The sequence below is a fragment of the Rhinolophus sinicus genome, linkage group LG04 (genome assembly GCF_036562045.2).
Source record: "Rhinolophus sinicus isolate RSC01 linkage group LG04, ASM3656204v1, whole genome shotgun sequence".
NCBI lineage: Eukaryota > Metazoa > Chordata > Mammalia > Chiroptera > Rhinolophidae > Rhinolophus > Rhinolophus sinicus.
Window position 1 is genome coordinate 59,964,465 of NC_133754.1, and position 12,127 is coordinate 59,976,591.

Sequence of the window (12,127 nt, forward strand, 5' to 3'; positions counted from 1 at the left end):
AATTAGAAAGAAAGAAGTAAAACTGCCGTTATTTGTAGATGATATGATACTATATAGAGAAAACCCTAAGGAATCCAATAAAAGTTAATAGAATTCATAAAAGAACTCAGTAAAGCAACAGGATACAAAATTAACATACAGAAATCTGCCATGTTCTTATACACTAATAATGAACAATCAGAAGAAGAAATTAAGAAAACAATCCCATTTACAATTACATCAAAAAGAATACAATACCTAAAGATAAATTTAATCAAGGAGTTGAGAGACATATACTCTGAAAAATATGACACCAAAGAGGACACAAATAAATAGAAGGATATATACACCGTGCTCATGGATTGGAATGATTGTTTAACTGACCATACTACCCTAAGCAATCTACAGGCTCAGTAGAATTCCTACTAGTAAAATGCCAATGACATTCTCCGAACTAGAACAAATAATCCTAAAAATTGTATGAAACCACAAAAGACCCTGAATAGCCAAAGCAATCTTGAGAAAAAAGAACAAAGTTGGAAATATTACATTCCCTGATCTCAAACTGTACTATTAATACAAAGATATAATAATCAAAACAGTATGGTACTGGCATAAAAACAGACACATAGATCAATGGAACAGAATAGAGGGCCTAGAAATAAACTGTCCCTTATATGGTCACCTACTGTATGAAAAAGGAGGTAAAATATACAATGGAGTAACAACAGCTTTTTCAACAAGGGGTGTTGGGAAAATTGGACAGATACATGCAAATAATAATAATAATAAAACTGTACCACTCTCTTACACCATCTATAAAATTAACTCAAAATGGGTCAAAGACATAAATGTAAAGCCTGAAACCATAAAACTCCTAGAAGAAAACATATGAAATAAACTATTTGACATCAGTCTGAGTAATATCTTTTTGGATATGCTCCTCAAGCAAGGGAAACAAAAGCAAAAATAAACAAATGGGAATAAAAAGCTTCTGCATAGTGAAGGCAACCTACTGAATGGGAGGGTATATTTGCAAATGGTAGATCTGATAAGGGGTTGATATCCAAAATATGTAAGAAGCTAATGCAACTCAATAATTAAATAACAAACAATCTGATCAAAAAATGGGTAGAGGACATGGAAAGAAATTTTCTCAAAGACGACAAACAGATGGCCAACAGACAAATGAAAACATGCTCAGCATCATTAAGCATCAGGGAAATGCAAATCCGGGAAATGCAAATCCAAATCACAATTAGATATCTCCTCACACCAGTCAGAATGGCTATTATCAAAAAAAGTCAACAAATAACATGTGTTGGCAAGGATCTGGAGAAAAGGGAACCCTTGTGCACTGATGGTGGAACTCCAAACTGGTGCAGCCCCTGTGGAAAACAGTATGGAAATTCCTCAAAAAACTAAAAGTAGATATACCATATGACCCAAAAATTCCACTTCTGGGTATTTATCCAAAGAAAATGAGAACACTAATTCAAAAAGATATGTGCACCCTTATATTCATTGCAGCATTATGTATTTTACAAATTGCAGCAATTTAAATAATGCCTAGAAAATAATTGTGAATTATTAATTTATTCTTAACTTTCAACACATATCTTAAAAAACCTTCTAATTTACTTACCTGGTGGTATATGAGTGAATGCTGTCTTCTGATCTGGATATTTAAAAAAAATAAATAGAAAATAAAGTCTCAAATTAATCCTAAGAAAGCTTGCCTACTACATTAAAGTAGTATTAAAAGTCAGGCCATTTTATAAGCAGTAGTATCTCTTTTATAAGACTAGCTACCAATAAAGAAAGTAATGTCCAAGGTCACTGAACAAAAGTATCACATAGAAAACCAGGAACCTTAAGTCTTTAACAACTATAGTTTCGGGATATCAATTCATGCTTCCTTTGAATTCTAGATCTCCAGGTGTAACAAGTGCTGTAAAAAATGTATGACTTAAGAGGGTAAAACATGAAATAACTTCCACAGGGAGGATTCTATGAAGCAGGATGTGAAGAATTCTCACGAGACACTAACTGCTGCTTGAGATGGCCTTACAATCAAAGAACAAAAGCCACTAAGAGGTAATGTCCACAGCCAGCACAAACTAAAGAATTCATACACCAATAATTATAAGTAACAGAAAAACTTCAAAAAAAAAGAATATTTAGGATTTCCATAGAGATCACTAAGGGAACAGAATCCATTAAACAAAAAAAGACAAAACTTAAAAAAAAAAAAAAGAATTGCTGATTTTTAAATTGCTTAGGGAGATCACCCAGAACACTAGGTAAACAGAAATATATAAAACACCAACTAAGAAACATGGAGAAATATAAACATAGAAGATTTAGAATGGGGAGAGTCAATATTCAAAGAGACAAAGTCCAGAACTTTTCCAAATTCAAGAAAGGCATGAATCATCACACTAAAAGAAAACACTGGGTCCAGTTAATAATGAAGAAAGAAAAAAAAAAGAAGGTCTCTACCTGAATATATTATAATGAAATAAGATCTCTAAGGACAAAGGAAAAACCTTATAGGCTGTGTTAGGCCAAATTCTAATGATGGCCCCCTAAGATTCCCATTCCTTGGTTATTTAAATACTCTTCTAAGCACTGCTCTGAAGAGAGATTGCAGATGTAATTAAAGTTCCAAATCAGTCGATCTTAAAATACAGAGATTATTTTGGGGGGCCTGACTCAATCAAGTGAGCTCTTTAAAAATGAAGTTTTCAATTTCCTCTTAAGTATCAAGTGAATTAACATTTAAATCTTTTTGATTTAGTCAATTCTATCCTTTGTTATTTTCACAAAATAAATCAATTTGTCTCAAAAAAATTAAAAAATAAATAAGAGTTTTCTTCTGCTGGTGGCAGAAGAGTTAGTAAGAGAGTCAAAGCCTGAGGAAGACTTGACATGCTAGTGTTTCTTTGAAGATGAAAGAAGGTACGTGAGAAGCCATGTGGTTCTAGGGGCAGGGAGGGGCCCCTAGCAGACAGACAGACAGCAAGGAAATAGGTATCTCTGATATCTGCAAGAAATTGGGTTCTGCTTACAACATGAATGAGCTAACAGCCCAGCATGGCCTTCGGGCTTTATGACAACCCAATCAAATCCACCTGGATTTCTGGCTTACAGAACTTCTACATAATAAATGAATATTGTTTGAAGTCATTAACCATGTGGTAATTTGTTACGCAGCAATACAAAAACAAAGGCTACTTTAGATGAAACTCATATGACCTGTAAAGGAATAAATGAATCAACACACTAACAGAAGATTCACCATCATCATCATCAATACATGCCAGGCTGCACTGACATTTCCTCAAATAGCTGAGGCAAGGTAACTCTCAACCTAGAAGTCCATACTACACAAATTCACATTTAGAAGTGAAAATAAACACAATTTCAGACAATAAGATAAACAGCTAACTAACACAGACTCACTGATGGAATTTCTAAGAGATGCACTCCAAAATATGAAGTGAAATTCAAAACAGAATAGTGAGCAAAAAAAGTGGTAAATATGTAGTGAAATCCTAGTGCATTTTGACTAAATATGGTAATGATAACAAAAATGATGACTTATTTGAAGCAGGTTAAAATTCAGGAGTAACTAAATACCAATGAAAAAATATGGAAGAGTGAAAAAAAGAGTATAGGGTTAAATGGGTTAAGATCCATATATTCTTAAAAGACTATAAATACTTAACAATAACAGCACAATCAATATATAATGGAATACAAAAAAGTAGAAAAAATATTGAAAAAGTATAATCAGAAGATAAAAACGGCAGAATTTGCCTAAATATATTGTCAAACATAAGTACGTATATATAAACACATTAAATTAACTACTGAGAAACTCCTGACATTACCTATTTTTAATCCCATTGGCAGGATATTTTTCAGAAGCCAATTTAAAGATTGAAACTAAGATGATGGAAAAGTTATATCAGGTAGATTTACCAGAATGTTGGTATGGCAGTTATAAAACAGTGAGGACGGAATTTATGGTTAAGAAACATTAATGAGGACAAAAATGCTATTTTTAGTAATAAAAAGAACACAGTTAAGACAATGTAATTAGTTTTCCCCAACTCATAACTATTATAGAAATTTATACATGAGCTCTGTCACAATCTATCAAATGTCAGGCATTTGCTTGTTTACTCAAGCTGTGCATGAATATGCAGTCATGCATCATTTAAAAATACTTAACAATATGTTCTGAAAATGCATATGTAGGTGATTTAGTCATGGTGCAAACATCACAGAGTGCATTTACACAAACCTAGATGGCATAGCCTACTGCGCACCTAGGCTACATGATATAGCCTATTGCTCCTGGGCTACAAGACTGTACAGCATGTTACTGTACTGAATACTGTAGGCAATTGTAGCACAACGTAACTATTTGTGTATTTAAACATATCTAAACATGGAAAAAGTACAGTGAAAATATGACATAAAGGATAAAAAGTGGTACACCTGTATAGGACACTTCCCATGAATGGAGTTTGCATGACTGGAAGTTGCTCTACGAGAGTCAGGGCGTGAGTGGGGAGTGGATGTGAAGGCCAGGACATGATGTCCATGACGGCAGACTTCTAAACACTGTCCCACAAGCCCTCCCCCATTCCTTCCCACACGGTCAGAAATAGAACATTGAAGCTGTCAGTGCTGCTCCATGGACAGGGATGTGGGCTGGATTGATTGGAAATATCGAGGAGAAACTGGATGCGTACGTCATAGGTCACCGTAATAGTGACTGTCCGGAGGGAACGAAAGGCGGCTTGAGGATCAGTAAGAAGAACAAATCAAGACGGAGCGATATAGGAACATAAAGGACTGTCATGGCAATGTGGCTTTGGCTATTATATGTTGAAGCAGTGGTCAGATTAAGGAACTTTAATCTGTGGTATTCATTTAAAAAAAGAGGGTGTTTAACAGGGAGAGGATATAGAACTGAGGACACAATATATTGACTTTGGAAATTTGTTTTTGGTTCCACTGACCCTATCTGACACAAAGAGCTCTCTCTGGCATTGAATTGCTGGAAAAAAAATAAAACTTGTCTATGCTGTACATCATTATAACCTGAAAATACCCAGGGTGCCAAAAAAATGTATATAAGTGGACACTGGTCAACATCGCTCAAGCAGTAGTTCGTCGTAATCAGAAGTGTCTGGACGCTGATGGTAACCACTTTGAGCACCTCTTGTAACTGTGGAAGTCATACGTGACTTGTATTCATCTTTCGTTATCGTTATATATTGAGTATTACAATGGTAATAGTTTTTCCTTTCTTAACAAGTGTATACATTTTTTTTGGCACTTTCTGTGTTTTCAAAGTCAGGGACAGGCTGGCTCCACAGTAACCACAAAAAGCTTTTACCAAAATGGCAGTGGCACTTAATACTTGTGAAGGTATCTTCTGTGGACCTGTGTCCTTGTACAGGATCTTAAGTCCTCAGCAAAGAACTTACAACAATGTACTTTGAAGACCACGAAGCTAGATCTGGGAGTGCTGTCGTACCCTCTGAATATATTGTGCAGGGAGGACAGTCTCCACTGTACTGAAACAGGTTAGTGGCTGACTGATTATGAGGTAATTTGTGCACTCAAAACTGAGGTGATGTGAATGAGAGGGAATCTACTGGAAAGCCCCACAGATTTTGCTCCCACCAGAGGAAAAAAATATTTCCTCTTGGACCATATACCCTTTCATTTCTTATAGGAAATTTAGCTCCATTATAATCTTCTGAGACCACCCTCATATATGTAGTACGTTGTTGAATGCAACATCATATGTAAGGCATAGAACTATAATCCAAGTTGGGTCACTTCTAGGCATCATACAGGCATACCTCAGTTTATTGTACTTCACAGATTTTATATATATACATATATACGTATATATATACATATATACACATATGTGTATGTATATATGTATATATGTATATATATATGTGTACATATATATACATATATACATATACATATACATATACATATACATATACATATATATATATATACTGAAGGTTTGTGGCAACCCTGCATCAAGCAAGGTTATCAGCATCATTTTTCCAACAGCATTTGCTCATTTTGTGTCTCTGTGTCACATCACAATATTTTAAACTTTCTCATTATTATATTTGTTATAGTGATCTGTGATCAGTGATCTTTGATGTTACTATTGTAATTGTTTTGGGAACCATGAACCTGCCCATAAAAGACGGTGAACTTAATGTTGTGTGTGTTCTGATTGCTCCACTGACCAGCCATTCCCTTCTCTCCCTCTCCTTGGGTCTCCCTATTCCCTGACACAACAATATTGAAACTAGGCCAATTAATAACCCTACAATGGCCTCTAAGTATGCAAGCGAAAGGAAGTGTTTCACATTTCTCACTTTATATGAAAAGCTAGAAATGATTAATTTAATAAGGAAGGCATGTGAACAGGTGAAAACCTAGGCCTCTTGTGCCAAATAGTTAGTCAAGTTGTGAATGCAAAGGAAAAGTTCTTGAAGGAAATTAAAAGTGCTACTCCAATGAACACATGAATAATAAAAAAGCACAATAGCCTTACTGCTGATACGAAAAAAGTTTGAGTGGTCTGGATAGAAGATCAAACCAGCCACAACATTCCCTTAAGCCAAAGCCTAATCCAGAGCAAGGCCCTACCTCTCAATTCTATGAAGGCTGAGATGGGGCAAAGAAGCTACAGAAGAAAAGTTTGAAGCTAGCTGTGTTGGTTCATGAGGTTTAAGGTTAAAATGAAGCAGCCTCCATTACATAAAAGTGCAAGGTGGAGCAGCAAGTGCTAACATAGAAGCTGCAGCAAGTTATCTAGATTTAGCAAAAATAATTAATGAAAGTGGCTACACTAAACAATATATACTCTTTATTTATTTCATTAAATGTATTGGGGTGACAATGATTAATAAAATTATATAGGTTTCAAATGTACATTTCTATAATGCAGCATCTATATATCACATTGTGTGTTCACCACCCAGTCAGTTCTCCTTCCATCACCATAGAAATTTAGATGAAAGAGCCTTATATTGGAAGAAGATGCCATCTAGGACTTTAAGAGTTAGAGAGAGAAATCAATGCCTGGTTTCAAGGCTTCAGAAAACAGGCTGACTCTCACCAGAATGGGGAAACAAAGAAACATGTCCCAAATAAAAAAAAAAAAAAACGAAACCTCAAGAATTGGACCCAAATGAAAGAGAGGTAACCAACCTATAAGAGACAGAGTTCAGAACACTGATGATAAGAATGTTTAAGGAGCTTAGTGATGACACAAAGGATAGAGTAATCATAATGAATAACCACTTAAAACTAAAGAATACCATAACTGAAATAAAGAACACACTTGAAGGAATTACCAGCAGGTTAAATGAGGTAGAGGATCGAATCAGCAACTCAGAAGGCAAGTTAGGAGAGATCACCCAAGCGAAACAACAAAAGGTAAAAAAAAAAAAAACAATGAAAATGGTTTAAAAGACCTCTGGGATAACATCAAGCGCCACAACATGCGCATCATAGTAATACCAGAAGGTAAAGAGAGGGAGCGAAGGATTGAGAACATATTTGAAATCATAATGACTGAAAACTTCCCTAACCTGGTGAAGGAAACCGAAGTACAAGCCCAGGCAGTGCAGAGAGTTCCGACCAAGATGAACCCAAACAGGTCCACACCAAGACACATTATAGTTAAAATGGCAAAGGTTAAAGACAAAGAGAGAATCCTAAAAGTAGCAAGAGAAAGACAGCGGGTTACATAAAAGGGAACTTATATAAGACCATCAAATGACTTTTCTACAGAAACAATGAAGGCCAGAAGGTAGTGGCAGGAGGTATTCAAAGTGATGAAAAACAAAGGCCTACAACCTAGATTGCTTTATCCAGCAAGGCTATCATTTAAAATTGAAGGAGAGATAAAGAGCTTCCCAGCAAAGAATAAGCTAAAGGAATTCATTACCACCAAGCCAGCATTGCAGGAAATATTAAAAGGTCTTCTGTAAGCAGAAGAAAGACGAAAGCAATCTAACTACAAATAACAAAATGGCAATAACTATGTACCTATCAATAATCACTTTAAATGTAAATGGATTAAATGCTCCAATCAAAAGACATAGGGTGGCTGAGTGGATAAGAAAACAAGACCATATGCTGTATATGCTGTATACAAGAGACTCACCTCAGATCAAAAGACACATACAAGCTGAAAGTGAAGGGTTGGAGTAAGATATTTCATGCAAATGGAAATGAGAAAAAGGCTGGAGTTGCAACACTTATATCTGACAAAACAGACTTTAAAATAAAGAATATATTAAAAGACAAAGATGGGCACTACATAATAATAAAGGGATCGATCCAACGAAAGGACCTACCCTAGTAAACATCTATGCACCCAATATAGGAGCACCTAAATATATAAAACAGATATTGACTGACATAAAGACAGAGATCAACAGTAACACTATCATAGTAGGGGACTTCAACCACCTCTGACAACCAGGGACAGGTCTTCCAGACAGAAAATCAATATGGAAACAACAGCCTTAAATGACACATTGGACCAGTTGAATTTAATTGGTATTTTCAGACATTTCACCCCAAAGCTGCAGAATGCACGTTCTTCTCAAGTACACATGGAACATTTTCCAAGATAGACCACAGGTTAGGCCACAAAACAAGTCTCGATAAATTTAAGAAAACTGAAATCATACTAATTGTCTTCTCTGACCACAGTGCTATGAAATTAGAAGTCAACTACAGAAAAAAACTGGAAGACACACAAATACATGGAGGCTGAATAACATGTTACTAAATAATGAATGGGTCAACCATGAGATCAAGGAAGAAATCAAAATACATCTCGAGAAAAATGAAAATGAAAACACAATGACTCAAAATCTATAGGATGCAGCAAAAGCAGTCCTAAGAGGGAATGTTGTTTTGCTTCAAAGACTATAAAATACCTGGGAATAAATTTAACCAAAGAAGTAAAAGATCTGTACTCAGAAAATAATAAGACACTGAAGAGAGAAATTAAAGAAGATACAAATAGATGGAAACACATACCATGTTCATGTACAGGAAGAATTAATATAGTTAAAATGTCCATACTGTCTAAGGCAATATACATATTCAACACAATTCCTATCAAACTACCAGGACGTTTTTCACAGAAATAGAACATATAATCCTAAAATTTATATGGAACCATGAAATACCCCGGATAGCCTCGGCAATCTTGAGAAATAAGAACAAAGTGGGAGGTGTAATGATACCTGACATCAAATTATACTACAAGGTTACAGTAATCAAAACAGCATGGTATGGCATAAGAACAGACACATAGATCAGTGGAACAGAATAGAGAGCCCAGAAGTAAATCCATTCCTATATGGTCATTTAATCTACGACAATCGAAGCAAGAATTTATGGTGGGGTAAAAACAGTCTATTCAATAAATGGTGCCGGGAAACCTGGACAGACACAAAAAGAAAATGCAAAAAAATGAAGCTGAACCACCTCCTTACACCATATACAAGAATAAATTCAAAATGGAATAAAGACTTAAATGTAAGATCTGAAACCATAAAATTCCTAGAAGAAAATATAAGAAGAAAGTTTACAGACATTACTTGGAGTAATATTTTTACTGATATATCCCCTTGGGCAAGGTAAGTAAGAGAAAAAATAAACATATGGCATTACATCAAACTGAAAAGTTTTTTCACAGCAAAGGAAATCATCAATAAAACAAAAAGGGATCCTGTTGAATGGGAGAAGATATTTGTCAATAATATATTCAATAAGGAGTTAATACCCAAAATTTATAAAAAACTCAACTCCAAAAAAACAAACAACCCAATTAAAAATGGACAGAGGACATGAAGACATTTTTCTAAAAAGGACATACAGATGGCAAACAGACATATGAAAAAATGCTCAAGCTCACTAATCATTAGAGAAATGCAAATAAAAACCACAATGAGATACCACCTCACCCCAGTCCAAATGGCTATCATCAATAAATCAATAAACAACAAGTGCTGGCGAGGATGTGGAGAAAGGGGAACCCTTGTGCACTGCTGGTGGGATTGCAAAGTGGTGTAGCCACTATGGAAATCAATATGGATGTATCTCAGAAAACTGATAATGGACCTACCTTATGATCCAGCAATTCCACTCCAAGGTATCTATCCTGAGAAATCCAAAACTCTAATTCGAAAAAATTTATGCAACCCTCTGTTTATTGCAGCACTATACACAATAGCCAAGACATGGAAACAACCGAAATGCCCATCAGTAGACAACTGGATTAAGAAACTGTGGTACATTTATACAATGGAGTATTACGCAGCCATAAAGAAGAATGAAATCTTACCATTTGCAACAATATGGATAGACCTAGAGAACATTATGTTAAGTGAAATAAGTCAGAGAAAGACAAATACCATATGATGTCCCTTATATGTGGAATCTAAAGAAAAGAATAAATGAACGAACTAATCAGAAACAGTCTCAGCGATACAGAGGAAAAACTGAGGGTTGCTAGATGAACGGGGGTGGGGATGAGGGAGAAGTCGCGGGGATTAGAAAGCACAGTCAGTAACCACAAGATTGCCACGGGGATACGAAAGTCAGTTTGGGGAATATACTCAATTATGTGTAAAGATTTTGTAGGGTATCCGATGGACACTTGTCTTATTAGGGAGACCACTTTAGGAATGGTGTAGATGCCTGATCACTGCACTGTACACCTGAAGCTGAAGCGGAATAATAATGAATGTCAACTGTAATTTTATATATACATATATATATGTATATATATATATATATATATATATATATATATATGTATGTATATATAAATATACACACACACACATATATATAGTCACAAGAAGCGGAGTACAGCATTAGGAATAGAGACAGTGGAAATGTAACAGCTGTATGTGATGTCAGAGTGGTAGTAGATTGGGGGAGGGGAGTTATCACTTTGTGAGGGGTATAAATGATAAATGTCTAACTATTACATTGTTCTGTACACCTGAAACTAATTTAAAAAAAAAAAAAACAGGCTGACTCTCTTGTTAGGGGGTAATACAGCTGGTGACTTTAAGTTGAAGCCAATGCTCATTTACCCTTGTGAAAAACCTAGGGCCTTTACTAATTATGCTAAATATACTCTGCTTATGCTGTATAAATGTAACAACAAAGTGTGGATGACAGCACATCTCTTTATAACATGGTTTAATTAATATTTTAAGCCCAATATTGAGACTTACTGCTCAGAAAAAAAGGATTCCTTTCAAAATATTACTGCTCATTGACAATGCACCTGGTTATAGAAGAGTGCTGATGGAGATGTGTACAAGATTAATTTTGTTTTTATGGCTGCTAACACAACATCAATTCTGCAGCCCGTGGATCAAGGACTAATTTCAACATTCAAGTCTTATTATTTAAGAAATACATTTCATAAGGCTATAGTTGCCACAGATAGTCATTCCTCTAACAGATCTGGACAAAGTAAATTGAATGCCTTTTGGAAAGGATTCACCATTCTAAATGTCATTAAGAACATTCGTGAGTCATGGGAAGAGGTCAAATATCAACATTCACAGTAGTTTGGAAGAAATTGACTCTAATACTCATGAATGACTTTGAGGGATTCAAGACATCAGTGGAGGAAGTAACTGCAGATGTGGTGGAAATAGCAAGAGAATTAGAATTAGAACTGGAGCCTGAAGATGTGACTGAATTGCTACAATCTCAAAATAAAACTTTAACAGATAAGGAGTTGCTTCTTATGGATGAACAAAGGAAGTGTTTTCTTGAGATGGAATTTACTCCTGGTGAAGATGTGAAGATTGTTGAAATGACAAGAGATTTAGAATATTACATATGTAAATTTATATGATAAAGCAGAAGTAGGTTTTGAAAGAACTGACTCCAGTTTTGAAAGAAGTTTTACTGTGGGTAAAATGCTATCAAACAGCATCGCATGCCACAGAGAAATCATTGGTGAAAAGAAGAGTCAATCGATGCACAAACTTCAGTGTTGTTTTATTTTCAGAAGTTGCCACAGCCACCT

At 35.3% G+C, this 12,127-nt stretch overlaps 1 protein-coding gene across 1 annotated transcript in view; it reads right to left on the reverse strand.

Annotated features, from left to right (window-relative positions):
• LOC109439478 (disintegrin and metalloproteinase domain-containing protein 32) overlaps nt 1–12,127 on the reverse strand; it is a 150,504-nt gene that overhangs the window by 7,634 nt on the left and 130,743 nt on the right. Inside the window, exon 20 of the mRNA XM_074331501.1 lies at nt 1,625–1,657. Within this exon, the coding sequence (XP_074187602.1) occupies nt 1,625–1,657 (33 nt within the window). The remainder of the gene's footprint in view (nt 1–1,624; nt 1,658–12,127) is intronic.